The 16358-nt window shown below is 37.2% G+C and overlaps 1 protein-coding gene across 2 annotated transcripts in view; it reads right to left on the bottom strand.

Annotated features, from left to right (window-relative positions):
* Positions 1-16358, bottom strand: part of PDCD6IP (programmed cell death 6 interacting protein) — a 74652-nt gene that overhangs the window by 19935 nt on the left and 38359 nt on the right. For both annotated transcript variants that reach the window (XM_023214686.3, XM_023214687.3), the window contains exons 8-12: positions 15824-16046; positions 13426-13549; positions 10025-10202; positions 5689-5800; positions 4131-4300 (exon numbers count right to left, since the gene is read on the bottom strand). In XM_023214686.3, coding sequence (XP_023070454.1) covers positions 4131-4300; positions 5689-5800; positions 10025-10202; positions 13426-13549; positions 15824-16046 — 807 coding nt within the window. The remainder of the gene's footprint in view (positions 1-4130; positions 4301-5688; positions 5801-10024; positions 10203-13425; positions 13550-15823; positions 16047-16358) is intronic.

Below are 16358 nucleotides of genomic sequence, written 5' to 3'. Positions count from 1 at the left end.
ACTAACAAAAACAATCTTTACCTTCATCTGGGCACCAGAGAGGTTTAAATAAATATGCAAAGGGGAGGATTAAACAAATACACAAAAATAGAATAATGTGGGTAGACAATGACAAAGATGGAGAAGAGGTGACATCTGAGACTAATGAAAAAGAGGTAATAGCCACGGAAATGGGAAGAAAGCCCTGCACAGAAGGAAACGCAAATGTAAAAGTCCTGTGGCAGGCAAAAGCTTGGCAGGATCAAAGGAAAGAAAAAAAGGCCACTCTGGCTCAAGCAAAGTAAACAAAAGGCAGAACAGCAGATGAGGTCAAACAGAACGGCAGGAACGGCATCACCTAGGTTGTCAATACTTTGTCTTTTAATCAGGAACTTACAAACTTTTTTGGTAAAGGACCAAACAGAAAATATTTTTGCCTCAGTAGGCCACAGTCTCTGTTGCAGCTCTTTAACTCTGCTTTGTAGAGTGAAAGACAATGTGTAAATGAACGAGCGCAGCTATGTTTCAACAAAAATGTATTAACAAACACTGAAATCTGAATTTTATATAAAGCCCATATATTAAAACAGTCTTTTGATTTTTTTCAGCCATTTAAAAAATGAAGTAGAAAGTAGAGTTTTACATTTTTTAAAAATGTAAAATTCATTCTTAGCTCACAGGCCATACAAAGAGAAGAGGCAGGCTGGATTTGGCCCACAAGCCACAGGTTCCTGACCCCAGTTTTAGATTTAAAACCCTCTGTAGCATTTAACAGTACCAAGTACAATATGAGACAGAAGAAATGCCCTTAATGGGCTGGGTGCGGTGGTTCACGCCTGTAATCCCAGGACTTTGGGAGGCCAAGGCGGGTGGATCATGAAGTCAAGAGATCGAGACCATCCTGGCCAACATGGTGAAACCCCGTCTCTACTAAAAATACAAAAATCAGCTGGGCATGGTGGTGCACACCTGTAGTCCCAGCTACTCGGGAGGCTAGGCAGGAGAACTGCTTGAACCCAGGAGGCACAGGTTGCAGTGAGCCAAGATTGCACCACTGCACTCCGCCTAGGTGACAGAGTAAGACTCCAACTCAGAAAAGAAAAGAAAAAGAAAAAGAGCTACTCGGGAGGTTAGGCAGGAGAATTGCTTGAACCCAGGAGGCAGAGGTTGCAGTGAGCCAAGATTGCGCCACTGCACTCCAGCCTGGGTGACAGAGTAAGACTTCATCGCAAAAAAAAAGAAAAGAAAAGAAAGAAGGAAAGAAAAGAAAGGAAGGAAAGAAAAGGAAGAAAAGAAAGAAAGAAAGAAAAGGAAGAAAGAAAAGCAAAAAAGAAAGCAATAAAGAAAGCAAGAAAGAAAGGCCCTCAATGAAATCTTCTATTTTACTTTTATAACCTTGTCATTTTATTTTCAGAAAAGGCAAATAAGCAACTATCTCTATAGCAATGAAAGCAGAAACTTGATACATTTACCCTACACTAAAGGTAACCTAGAAGAGTTTTTTATGTTAGGGACCAAGGTGCTCAGCACAGTTCTGGAATAGTAGGCCTTCAAAAAACACTCGGTGAGTAAATAAACAAACAGATTCCAGCCATTCTCAGTATGTCTATAAACTTTCTGTCATGAGAAATCAGGAGTAAAAGCTGTGTTTGCAGATCCTCCACTAGTCTGTGAATCCAAAAAAGGCACTCCTCTGGGAGGGCACACAGTTTTAAACAGTTCTCTTTATGCTGTACCTCTAAGGAGGTAAAGGGTTTTTTTTAAAGGTACCCCTGCCCACCCCCTATTACTCCCAGCAGATGTAACACTTTGAGTGTAACTGAACATCATCCTTGTGCAAAAAAACAGATGTTCCTTCCTCTGGCTAGACTCAGCCCCATATACACTAGGGCCAAGGCTTGGCCAGCCAACCATAGACTAGACTTCAGGCCACAGTAGATCATAGGCAACCAATCACAAGCAGTGGTCATCCTAGGTATTTACTATAAAAATTTTTAAATACAGATTACCACTAGTCTGCAAAATTTTTCAGAGTATCTCAATACGTAAAACCAGATGCCTGAAGAGACTGAAAATAGGTAACTAGACAGTAGGCTTCTTCACAATAAAAGAAAAAAACAGCCCTACCATCAAACTTGGACTTTTTAATAAAACGTGTACATTGCATCACTCTAATCAGCAATCAAAAAACTCAGTTTTTATCATAAAAATTCTGGCTAAAATGTATCATCAACTATTATGACAACCATCTGAAATAGCTTTGATAAACCTGATGCTTGCCTTATTTGATAAAGGCATATGACGAATGAATGTACAGACAGTACTGAAATTTTTGTGGTTCCCTGTCAAGAAAATCTAGCTTCCATAAAATTACTTCATATTGACTATAAAAGTTCCTTTCTCCTGTGTAACACAACTAAGATTAATAAAACTGATACAACTGAATAAAATATCAACAAATCAGTGCATACTAATGCAGATTTTGCTTAGCACAAACCATTTTTGCCTTTCTACTGAAAGCTGAAGAATCAAGCGATGAAAGCCACATAATTCTGAGTCATGTACAAGACACCAAAAAGAATACAAAGAGAGTACTAAACAGAGATCTTTTTCTAAAATAAAAAAGGTACCAGAATTTATTGCTGTTCCAAGGGTCTGCAGTTTCTTCTTCGGGTTCTTTGTTCTTCACAAGTTAATCTTCTGACCACCTCCCTTTTCTCCCCTACGTCCTCAAAGCAACTAACTCATATTCCTTGTTCCATTGGGTTCCCCTGTTAGATTCAGGTTCAATGCACATTCAACTATGTAGCTTTATCTTCCCTTTGAGAGGTGCCCAGTACCTGTGTATTTACCCTACACTAAAGGTAACCCTGAGGAGTTTTTTGTCTCTTTATGTTAGGGACCAAGGTGCTCAGCACTGTTCTGGAATAGTAGGCCTTCAAACACTTGGTGAATAAATAAATAAACAGATTCCAGCCATTCTCAACATGTCTATAAACCTTCTGTCATGAGAAATCAGGAGTAAAAGCTGTGTTTGCAGATCCTCTGTACTTCTGATAACTCTCTAGACACAGCCACTACTCCGCCCTTCTCCGATCCTACACGTTTACTTTTTCTGCCTATCCACTCTGTTCTCATAATGCGCTAATCTCTTAAGAAGCCTCTGATGAGAACTGCTCCAAATTACTGAAATTTAAGTACTTCATCTAAATCCCCATAACATACTTCCTATACTTTCCCTGTGACATTTTTAAACTTCTTCCCTATATTACAGTCATCCTTGTACATGACTAATATTCCACAATGGATCATAAATTGAGGGTAAAGCCTGTGTATAATTCATATGTTAATTTTCCAATGTACCCACCATAGTGCCTTACACAGAGCAGATATCCAGTAGGTCTTGGAATAAATATATGAAATATATAAAATGCTTCTACGGAAAGACAAATAAGGAATGAAACTAATACTTTTCAGAACTTACTATGCCAGGAAATTCACTGTTTTCAGCAGTATTTCTTGCCCTTTGGCTTGTTTTCCTGTGCAGATATTTGGGACCTCTATCTTATTCTACTAACTTACCCTACCTCCAGTGGTAGGCCATTAAATTATATTTGCACTTTCTCTTCTTTTAGGACTTTCCAAATCAGATGCCCTACTATTCAACTTTCTCTTTCTTGTCATCAGAAGAAATACCATGATGGTGCTATCCATTTATTAACATGCACACCTTGTCAATCTTCATTTCAAAGGTAGTCCCAGTGAAACAAGGTGGAAGGGAGTATAGAATACTGTAAGAAATAAAGAATTTGTGTATCTGGCCATACCCAGTCCTTTCATTTCAGGAAATTTCTATACTTCCAAGGTTCTCTCTTTTATAAAACCTGAATTAAATAATGTTGACCTGTGAAGTATCTAAAATTTAGTTCAAAAAAGGGCATTCAATAAATGGAAGTTACTATTATAGGATAGTTAATATTAGTATAATTATCTATTACACAGTCTATATACTACTTTAAATATAACAACCCCAATTTATTTCTGCATTTTTTTAAAGATGACAATAAGAAAATTGGCAGTTCTTTATATAAAATGGCTTGAATGTGGTTTTCTTAAGCCGATGACAACCCACATCAAAATGCCCTTCTTACCTCACTGCCCTGCATGGTCTTTGCTGGATTAGCAGAAGGGATGGCAGCATTCAGCTCAGGCTCTGGCTTACACAGAAGCACGATGGTGTCACGATGAGACTGGTAACATTCTTTCACTTGTCCATCTGCTTGCACAGCTTTATCTAAAACTGTTCTGAAGTTGGTTCCCTCTGGGAGAAAATAAAAGTTTCGAGAGCATAGAAGTGATTCTAACAGCAACGTTTATGGGCTGGTTATATGTTGAGTTCTAGTCTCCAACTTTACTTATCTTCCCCTTCTATAAGGACCCCTATTCACTTAACAATAAAAATAGCTCCTAATAGTCTTTGCAGTCTCGTTTTTGGAAAGATGACAAAATCACTTATAAAATCAAATGCATAGCTATACCTTGAAATTTACTTGGTGGTTACTATCTGCCAAATAAAAGCTAATTAATATTAATCTTTTCCTACAACTCATGAATGTAGGAAGAAATCATTCTCTCCAAAAATTGGTCCATTTATTTTATTTTATTTTATTTTTTTTTTAGTAGAGACGGGGTTTCACCGTGTTAGCCAGGATGGTCTCGATCTCCTGACCTCGCGATCCGCCCATCTCGGCCTCCCAAAGTGCTGGGATTACAGGCTTGAGCCACCACGCCCGGCCTGGTCCATTTATTTTAAAAGTACTCCTCTCTCAAAAGAGCAATGTGACTTAAAAAAAAAAAAAAAAAAAAAAAGATTTATTTTTAGAAATATCTCAATAAGATACAAACTTTTTACAAAGATAAGTAAAACTAATCTGTAGCCACCAAGAAGACAGCATTTATCTCAGCTAGCACAAAATCTTAATAATCAAAGTCTTAAGAAGCACAAATTTGGCCTCAAAATAACTTAAAGCTCTTTTTTGTTTAACCACCCAGGCAGGATTCACTACTAAATGAAAAAAAATTACAAAACCATAAATGCAATATGCCCTCATTTATGTTTTTAAAATATACGCAGGGGCCAGGCATGGTGATTCAAGCCTATAATCTCATCTGTTTGGGAGGTGGAGGCAGGTGGATCACTTCAGCCCAGGAGCTCACGACAAGCCAGGGCAACATGGTAAAACCTCATCTCTGCAAAAAATACAAAAATTAGCCAGGCGTGGTAGCACGTGTCCATAGTGTCAGCTACTCAGAAGGCTGAGGTAGAAGCACTGCTTGAACCCTGGAGGTTGGGGCTGCAATGACCTATGATCCTGCAGCCTGGAGTGACCTATGTCACTCCAGCCTGAGTGACAGAGTGAGACCTTGTCTCAAAAAAAATAAATAAATAAAAGAAAACATGCACAGAGCTTGGAATAGAAAATGAAAGTTGGAGGATCATTTTAATTTTCACTTTATACCCTTCTTAAGAATCTGTACTTCTGACAATGGGCAGATTACTTTTGCAAACTTTTTTAATCTTTATACTAAAACTGAGGAAAATCAATTTCAGTAAAAATGAATTTACAACTGAGCCTAATTTAATCAAGCAAAAATGTGGGTCCAAATTGGGAATTTATTTAAATGAAGGTCATTTATAAACATTTTTACCTGCTCTTAAAGGCTTATACAGTTCATTGGATGGTGTCCTTTGCCAGCGTTCCTTAAATTTTGCTCTTAAATCATTATCAGTTGCTTCTTCTTCATCCAACAACCTTAATGACTTTAAACAGAAGCAAAAAGAACCCTGAAATGTCATTTCTGGTATAAAAAATTTAAAGCATTAAACAAATGTTCATACACAATATAAGTGAGAATTTGGTGAGATGGGAATATTAGGTTAGAATACAAATCGACTTCTTTCTTGCAGACATCTAAGTTATAATGCATTTAACAAAAAGTCTTATAAATTTAAGGCTGAATTAGCTATTACCTTTCTCAGTTAAAAAAAAAAAGGAAAAATAAATAAGAGACTATTTACATCCATATACCAATTTAAAGAAAGTTTTAAGATTAAAATAAATAGAAGCCATAAATAAAACAAAGGGGAAAACTGATCAATTACATGAAAATAAAAGATTTAGACTTCCATTCCAATACAACAAACAGAAAAATTATGTTTACATATTTTTAAATGTCTTTTTAATGCATAGATAAGATGACAGGATAGTAGGGGGCCAGAAACACAAGAAAATACTAATCTACCAGTAGACACAGTGCTAGCACCAGCAATATATGACAATTCCTGATAGCTCAGGACAAAGAATAGCAAACTTCTGTCAAACACCACAGAGTAAATATTTTAGGCTTTGTGGGCCACAGTCTATGTCACACAGAATTCTTCTTCTTTTTTGACAATGCTCTAAAAAAGATAAAAATTATCCTTAACTACAAAAGCAGGCGACAAGCCAGCATTTGGCCCACCATCCATAGTTCACCAGCTGTGTAGTTCACCATTGGCTTGGATTGTGAATTTAGAACATGGAAAGTCAACAAGAAACATAGGTAGGGACAATAAAAGGTGAGAGGCCAGATCAAAAGCACTCTCCACCTTCAAACCAGTATACTTCCAAATAGGTGATTCTCAGTGGATGAATCTTTCAAACAGAAAACTGCCCTACAGAAGAAAACATGCCTGTCTGAAGAAGTATTATCTGAGATTTCTGATCAAAAGCCTGAACTTGGGACTAGAAACCACACTATCTGTGTGACACAAAGTCCTAAGGTAAATTACTACTATAATTAAAAGATTAAAAAGAAAGGAAAAAACTTCCAGTTTAAGGAGGTGTCAGGTATATAATGCCTTTTTATGGCAGAAGCGAACACAAATCCTTTCTAGAATTCACCTTAAACCCAGATCTCAGGCCGGGCGCGGTGGCTCAAGCCTGTAATCCCAGCACTTTGGGAGGCTGAGACGGGCGGATCACGAGGTCAGGAGATCGAGACCATCCTGGCTAACACGGTGAAACCCCGTCTCTACTAAAATACAAAAAACTAGCCGGGCGAGGTGGCGGGCGCCTGTAGTCCCAACTACTTGGGAGGCTGAGGCAGGAGAATGCTGTGAACCTGGGAGGCGGAGCTTGCAGTGAGCTGAGATCCGGCCACTGCACTCCAGCCTGGGCGACAGAGAGAGACTCCGTCTCAAAAAAAAAAAAAAGAATACAATGGAATATTATTTACTCACAAAAAGAAATGAAGGACTGATACATGCTACAATGTGGATGAACCTTAAAAACATTATGCTAAGTTAAAAAAGCCAAACTCAAAAGACCACATATTGCATGATTCCACTTACATGAAATGTCCAGAAGACATTTCAATAAATCCACAGAGACAAAAACTAAATTAGTGTTTGGCAAGGGCAGGGGAAAGGGAGAACGAGGAGACACTGTTTATGGGTGCAGGCTTTCTTTTAGGGGGATGATACTCACACAACACTGCAAATATACTGAAAACCACTGAAACATACACTTTAAGGAAATTAATGGAAAATTTTACGTTATGTGAATTTTACCAAAAAAAAAACTACATGCAGTAAAATATAGGTAAGTTTTTAAAACGAGGAATTAGAAATCTTAGAAATGAAAAAGATCAATAAAATTAACAACAACAAAACCACTAAATAGAATGGCTTAAGAATGTTAAAAAAGCACAGCTGAATAGCCTATTAATGAGCTGGAAGGCTGGCCTAAGATAGTCTCCCTGAAAGAAGAACAAGAACACAAACAGGAAATGTTAAAGATAATGTTAAGTTATATGTAGAACTGATACTATCAATCTAAAAGAAATTCATGAGGAGATTATGGAAAGAATGGACAAAAACGAATGAACAAACAGAATCCATGGATAGGGATCTAAGATTTAAGGATCCTAAGTATGATAAATTATTATTTTTAAAAAAAACTAGTGAACACTTCAAATTTATAAAAATCAAGACCAAAATAGAATTTCTAAAAGCTACCAGAGATGAACACTCAAAAAGATTATCAGCTTTACAACTTAAATTTACAACTTACTTAAAAATCAGACTCTCCAAGTACAAATGACAGAATAACACACACAAGGCTGTTAGGAACATCAAATAAGATAAATAAAGGTACCTCATATTAAGTTAGACAACAGACGTATGCATAAACACTAATGTGAGTTTTTTTTATGTTTTCACATTAATATTTCTAAAGATGCTTCTCACAATTGACACATTAGACAATGTTCCTATCAAAAAAAATTTACAAAACCAAACATACATATTCCAATTAATAGCAACTTAAAAGGAAATACAGTTAATATTTACATAACTACTAAGTAGTACACACAAATTCCACTTCACAACTATCTTATTGGCTAACTACTATTAACCCTATTTTTTTGGATGATCAATTGAAACATGAAGATATTAAGTACTTCACTCCAAGTCACAGGTAGGTTTAAGAGCTGGGAATCAAATCCAAATACAACTCTACATTCTGAGTCCTTAACCAATGAATTATGTGTAAACTGCAAACTATTAAATGATGATTTACTCTTACTTCTATTTGCTAAATGTCCCAAGACTGCTTTTCATTTGATGTGCTATGCCTGCATTTCTTAGTGTTTGTATCCTCCCTCACTATCAGACAATTACTTCTTGCTGCTGCCACTTGCATACGGTCTTATACAACACTCTCCACTTTCTTCTCCCTATGGCTAATAAAGAAATTATTAGACATAATTTAAAAAAGGACATTAGAAAAATGTCCTTTCAGTGAAACACCAGATCACGTGCTTCTTTACTCACAAATCAACAAATTTTAAAGAACTATAAGGTACAACAGTGTTTGTCAAATTTTAATAGGCACACACAGATTACTTGGGAATCTTGTTAAAATTCAGATCCTGATACAGTCGGTCTGACATGGGGCCTGAGATTCTGCATTTCTATCAAGTACAACACAGAAAAGCTTTAGTACTGAAGTATGTAATACCAATTATGTTTTCTTTAGTTTTTCTGTTTATTGACTGTGTCTACACAAATAAGGTTGGTGAATGTTAACTGTATAATTAATATAGAACCCCTCATAAATAGCAGCTTTCTCAAGTCAACAACGCAGTAAATTTCCACCTTAACCTTTTTCAAAAGCTGATTTGGACTGAAAGGTGAATAACAATCACCATCTCATCATCATTACAGTTAGAGTAACTGTAATATACCATCATCATTAAAGGAATATAATAGTAATAGCTGTAACTTATTAAAGCATATCCTATATGTCCAAAGGCTAGGCATCTTTCTGTTCTAGCCTAATTAATTATCTAAATAACCCTGGGAGGTAAATATTCTCATCCACAAGACTCACACTCTCTCAAGTACTCTGCCCCTACCCCAAAGTACTTGGAAATGGTATAAATACAATATCCTCTGAAAGTTAACTGAAAAATCAAAACATCATAGATTAAAGCATTGATAAGTCATCTAAAGAGATAACACGACTCCTAAACTGGCAAAAGCCCATATAACCAGTGAAATGTATTTTTGCTAAGGAAAGAAACTTTATGAATTAGGGGGAAGAGGTGAAAGCACTATAAAAAGAGAATAACACTGGCAAACAGTTAGCTTTCCATGATCACCAAGAAAGTTGATCTGCCTATGTATAAAATAAGTCAATAATTACAAAGACTGAACAGTTTGTATAATAGTTAATTTCTCTTGGTATACTAGTTTTACACAGTGGTCATTTGAGTTTAATGTGTACTTACTTACCCTTAAGATAAGAATGAAAGCCATTCTCACTCAACCAGAATTTCTCTTATGCTAAAGAGAAGGCTCTGGGCCACAGTAAATTCACCAAAGTGATGAATACTAACTACACTGTGAACACTAGCATGAGGAAGTCTCCAGGCCCAATCCCTGCTGGACATCAAGGGATCACAGTGTTTATACTTGAAAAGCAAATCTTATAAAACATACCTCATCTAGGATTTCTCTATTTCGCTGCAGTAATTCAGGCAGCTCTTTAATCAACTGATCAACAGTCTGGATGCCTCCCTGTTCAATCACAGATCTGGATTTAGTCAATATAGACTGAGGTACAGTATCTCCAGACACATCTTCAATTGCTGCTGGAAGATTAAGGGAAGCTAGCACCCTGAAAAAATGAGATACTATGTTATGTTGAAGTCTAAAACAATTTAAAATAACTCCTCATCAATATTTACTTTATTTAATTTAATCTTCTATAACCAAATCAACAGCAATGGAGTTAGCACCCAGAAAAACTGGATAAGCCCTATCAATGAAAAACAAAGCAAAGGTTAACAGAAAAAAAAAAAAAAAAATTAAGTGATTGATGAAATTAAACCAAAATCATTAAAAAAATTAAGTTCACAATTCAGAATTAAAAGCCAAAAAATAGGCTGGTGCAGTGGCTCACGCCTGTAATCCCAGCACTTTGGGATGCCAAGGCGGGCAGATCACCTGAGGTCAGGAATTCGAGACCAGCCTGGCCAACATGGTGAAATCCCGTCTCTAGTAAAAATACAAAAATTAGTCAGGCATAGTGGTGGGCACCTATAATCCCAGCTACTTTGGAGGCTGAGGAACGAGAATCACCTGAAGCCGGGAGGCGAAGGTTGCAGTGAGCTGAGATCTCGCCACTGCACTCCAGCCTGGGCAACAGAGTGAGGCTCCGTCTCAAAAAAAAAAAAAGCCAAAAAATAAGAAAAACTATGACCGCATTAAAATATATTAGGTATCATTGGTTTACAGTTCAAACTTCTTTCCGTCTAAGTAATTAAAAGTCAAAAATTCTATCCTAAAAAAAGTCTTTTATACTTTTGATTGTTACAGTATCTCTAACAAGTCAGAAACAATACACAAATTAGTTATTTTTTTCTTTTCTGCTCTCTTTCAACAGAATCAATAGTTATAATTTCACATCATCTAGGCAAAATGTCAACAGAAAATAGATGGCCTAAGTATTCATTACAGAGTCGTCATCTGTTCTCAGTTTTGTGGCCCAGTAACAATTCCTCAGTTACTTCATTTACATGACGGGGAAGGGAGGGACATATCCCTACCTACTATGGAAAGACAAAAAGGCAAATGAAATGATGTAATACAATGAACTCCTCAGAAAATAAGCTCTGTAAAATCTCGGGCTGCCTGTTAATCACATGCTAGAGTAAACCTACATCCCTTTCTTGTTAAAGAAAAATGATGCTAAAATCCATGCATTAATCAAAACTAAAAACGTGAAAAGGCAAGCCAACTACGAGAGAAATATAGTTGGCCCTTGCACAACACAGATTTGAACTACGTGAGTCCATGTATATGTGGACTTTCACTTCTGTCACCTCTGCCACCTCTAAGACAGCAAGACCAACCCTCCTTCCTCCTCTGCCTCAGCCTACTCAACATGAAATCGACAAGGACGAAGACCTTTATGATGATCCACTTCCATTTAATCACAGTAAATATGTTTTCTCTTCCTTATGATTTTCTTAATAGCATTTTTTCTCTAGCTTATTTATTGTAAGAATATACTATATAAGACATATACAAAATATGTGTTAATTGACTGTTTATGTTATCGGTAAGGCTTCCGGTCAACAGCAGGCTATTAGTAGCTAAGTTCTGGGGACTCAAAAGTTATATGCAGATTTGACTGTGGCAAGGCGGTCAGCTTCCATAACCCCTATGTTGTTCAGGGTCAACTAGATTCTCAATTATATGTATCTGACAAAGGACTTGCCTCCAAAATATGTAAAGAACTCTTTAAATACTAAGAAAAACTCAGTTTTAAAAACTGAGAAAAAGATTTCAATAGACACTTTACAGAAAATATATGAATGGCTAGTAACCACATGAAAAGTTGTTATCATTAGTAATTAGGAGAATGCAAATTCAATCACAGTGAGATTCTGCTACACACACACACTAAAGTAGCTGAAACTAAAAAGACTGACAGTATCAAGTACTGGTGAGGATGCAGAACAACTGTATTTCTCAAACAGTGCAGATAGGATATAAAATGGAACAACCACCTTGGAAAACAACCGGGCAATTTCATATAAAATTAAATATGCTAACCACACAACCTAGCAATTCCACTCCTAAGTATTTACCCAAGAGAACTAAAATATGTCCACACGAAGATTTATACATGAATGTTCATAGAAACTAAAATGTCCATTAACAGGGGAAAGAGTTTAACAAACTGCTCTGTAACCATAAAATGGAATACTGCTCTATAACCATAAAATGGAATACTGCTCAGCAATAGAAAGACTCAAACTGATACACATAATATAGATTAATCTCAAAAACCGTAGCTAAGTGAAAAACAGCAAAACACATTCTAAGTATATACTGTACATAGTGTAAGTACTGTATATGTATATGCTAGAATGATTACACTTATTTTAAATTATATAAAAAGTAAAACTAAACTTAAGACACGGAGCAGATCAATAGTGGCCAGGAGCCAGGAGAAGGAGGACTGGGAAAGGGGCATGAGAGAATTTTTTTAGGGTAACAGTAATGTTCTCTATCTTAATCATACCGCCGGTCACATGGGTACATACATTTATCGAAACTAACTAAATGGCCAGGCGTGGTGGTTGATGCCTGTAATCCCAGTACTTTAGGAGGTCAAGGCAGGAGGACCACTTGAGCTCAGGAGTTCAAGACCAGCCTGGGCAACAAAGTCAGATCTCGTCTCTATAAAAAAATCAAAAAATGAGCCAGGTGTGGTGGCTTGCACCTGTGGCCTCAGCTACACAGGAGGCTGAGGCAGGAGGATCACTTGAGCCCAGAAGGTTGAGACTGCAGTGAGCCATGTTTAATGTTTACACCACTGCACTCCAGCCTGGGTGACAATAAGACCCTGTCTCAAAAAAAAAAAAAAAAAAATTATATACATATATATACACACACACATACACACACACAAAATAATAACTGAACTGTGTAGTTAGAATAGGTGTATTTGTGTGTGCAAAATATACCTAAAAATGTTTTAAACCAATGAATATATTTCTTAGTATTCAATCTATCAGAAACAAAAATTGGTTCAGAACACTAAGCGTACCATGTATCTGAGTTGATTTCTTCTTCTCATTTCCCCCAAATAAATACATCTTAAAATACAAATTTTTAGTCAAATATCCTCACCTTGTTTCTATAATTTCTTCCAACTATATTTGCTAGAGCTTCATAAATACAGTGTTCACCAAAAATGGTTGTGTGTGTCTACATTTTCTATTTTATATACTCTTGACACTTAGCTCTAAGCTCAGAAACTAAAATGTTCATGAACTAAAGAACAACCAAACGGAAAACTTTAGGCTCTAAAATTAAGCTCTACCTACCCATTTGCCAAAGTGGTGGCTTCTCTCATCTGAGCAATTGATCTGTTAACCAAATCGGCTTTCCTCTGATTATAGGCAGCCAAAGACTGCTGCACTGACACAGGAACCATCTTCTCAAACAGATCTAAAATTAGGAAGAGAAATTACAACAAAATTTTAAGACAAAAATCCGAACTGTAAAAGTGACTGTTCATATTTTCTTTCCAATATTTATAGAGTCTATAAATATTTGATATTTAAAGATCAAAATATCAATAGTCTATTGATATTTAAAGATCAAAACTAAATCACTATTTAAAGCACAATGATAAAGAGAATTTTTAGATCACTACATTCATGGACAATGGCAACAATGAAAAGTTTCTTCTTTGAACTTAATTTTCTTTAACTTTTTCATATGTGTGAGGGATCTTGGGTGACACTGTTCATTTGTTGATTAAATTGACTGAGCGAGGGGCTGGAAACAGTGGCTAAAGCCTATAATCCCAGCACTTTGGGAGGCCAAGGTAGGCAGCTCACCTGAGGTCAGGAGTTCAAGACCAGTCTGGCCAACGTGGTGAAACCCCCATCTCTACTAAAAATACAAAATTTAGCCAGTGTGATGGTAGGCGCCTGTAGTCCCAGCTACTAGGGAGGCTGAGGCAGGAGGATCGTTCGAACCCAGGCGGCAGAGGTTGCAGCGAGCCGAGATCGTGCCACTGCACTGCAGCCTGGGCAACAGTGCAACACTCGGTCTCAAAAAAATAAAAAAATTGACTGAGTGGGTCACAGCAGCAGGATTCCATTTCTGGCTCCAACACTTCCTAGCTATACGACCTTGAGGAAATTACTTAACCACTCTGTGCATCAGTATCCTCACCAAATAGGGATAAAACAGTACACCTCTCAGGGCACTTGTGAAAACTAATGAGCTAATATTTGTAAAGTGCTTAAAGAGTGCCTGGCACATTGTAAACACTTTGTGTTTGCTAAATAAACATATAACCACCCTTTCCCAGTAACAGAATGTTCTCCTTGGGATCTCAGCTAGAGGCTACCATCTGTTGTATACATCTACAATATAATAACATTTATTTATCTCATACAACTATCACTACAGAAGTTTACATGTTTAAAGAAACAGGCTGGGCACGGTGCCTCATGCCTGTAATCCCAGCACTTCGGGAGGCCAAGGCAGGTGGATCACCTGAGGTCAGGAGTTCCAGGCCAGCCTGACCAACATGGAGAAACCCCGTCTCTATTAAAAATACAAAATTAGCTGGGGAGTGGTGGCAGACACCTGTAGTGCCAGTTACTTGGGAGGCTGAGGCAGGAGAATCGCCTGAACCCAGGAGGCAGAGGTTGCAAGGGAGATAGCGCCATTGCACTCCAGCCTGGGCGACAAAAGCGAGACTCCATCTCAAAAGAAAAAGAAAAAAAAAGTTTTTTTGTCGTTTATTTTTATATTCCATTTTTATTTTATTTTATTATTTTTTTTTTTGAGACGGAGTCTCGCTCTGTCACCCAGACTGGAGTGCAGTGGCCAGATCTCAGCTCATTACAAGCTCCGCCTCCTGGGTTTACACCATTCTCCTGCCTCAGCCTCCCGAGTAGCTGGGACTACAGGTGCCCGCCACCACACCTGGCTAGTTTTTTGTATTTTTTAGTAGAGACGGGGTTTCACCGTGTTAGCCAGGATGGTCTCGATCTCCTGATCTCGTGATCCGCCCGTCTTGGCCTCCCAAAGTGCTGGGATTACAAGCTTGAGCCACCGCGTCCTGCCTATTTATTCATTTTTTGAGAAGAGATCTCACTCTGTCATCCAGGCTGGAGTATGGTGGCATGATCTCAGCTCACTGCAACTTCCACCTCCCACACTCAAGCAAGCCTCCCACCTCAGCCTCCAGAGTAGCTAAAGCCACAGGCATGCACCACCATGCCAATTTTTTTTTTTTTTTTTTTTTTTTTTTTTTTTTTTTTTTTTTTTTTTTGGTAGAGACAGGGTTTCACCAGTTGCACAGGCTGGTCTCTAACTCCTGAGCTCAAGCAATCTACCCATCTCAGCCTCCCAAAGTATTAAGATTACAGGTGTGAGCCACCACATCCGGCCATATTTGTTTATTTCTAATGGCAGCATCTTAAATAACAAATGTTAACAAAATGACAAGTGCTATAGTCTTAATCAAACACATAGTTTTAAGTCTTCTAACCATTGTATACTTTACATATGCTTTATTGTTTACTTTCCATCTTAACATTGCACTGACACAATATAATATTTCTTCTCATATTCATTTTAAATAACATGAAAGCGAATTATATTCAAAGCATACAATAGCAATTATGCGATTTTTAGCTAGGAAAAACAGAGTAAACTAGAGGAAAATAAGATTAAAGTGTGTCTGAATAATTGACATACCAGTAAATTTCTGACTGATGGGTACATTAACTGGGGTAGATTTCACAAGTGTGGCTTTGCCAATAGGATCTAGATCTTTAAGGTCTGGAACTCGATCATGATAAATGAAGTCATTATCCTTCTTTGCTGCAGTAAGGGCACGATTGATTTTGTCAGAAAAATCCTTCACATTAACATATTCATCATAGCGAGATGCCACTGTTTTAATCAGTTCTGCTGCATGCTAAAAAGAAAAACGTCAACAACAACAACAAAAAAAAGGACATGATTTTCTTTCTCTTTCTCCACCAAGTATTTAAGCATTGGTTTCAAAAAAATATATTTAATTTGAAGACTTGCATTTCCAGCAATGTGGCTGACAGGATTATCTGGAAATTCTCCCATCACAAAATACCTGAAAACTGAAGGATAATACATAACAGCCATCCCAATAAACACATAGGCAAATTATCAAGATAATAAAAGAAATCCATGAGCCAATCAGTATAAACTGACATTGAAGAAAGCTAGCTGTTGGGTTCTTTCTTTTTTTCTT

Source organism: Piliocolobus tephrosceles, chromosome 2 (genome assembly GCF_002776525.5).
Source record: "Piliocolobus tephrosceles isolate RC106 chromosome 2, ASM277652v3, whole genome shotgun sequence".
Classification (NCBI taxonomy): Eukaryota; Metazoa; Chordata; class Mammalia; order Primates; family Cercopithecidae; genus Piliocolobus; species Piliocolobus tephrosceles.
Note: the sequence above shows the minus strand (reverse complement) of the source record. Positions and strands in the feature narration are given on the sequence as shown.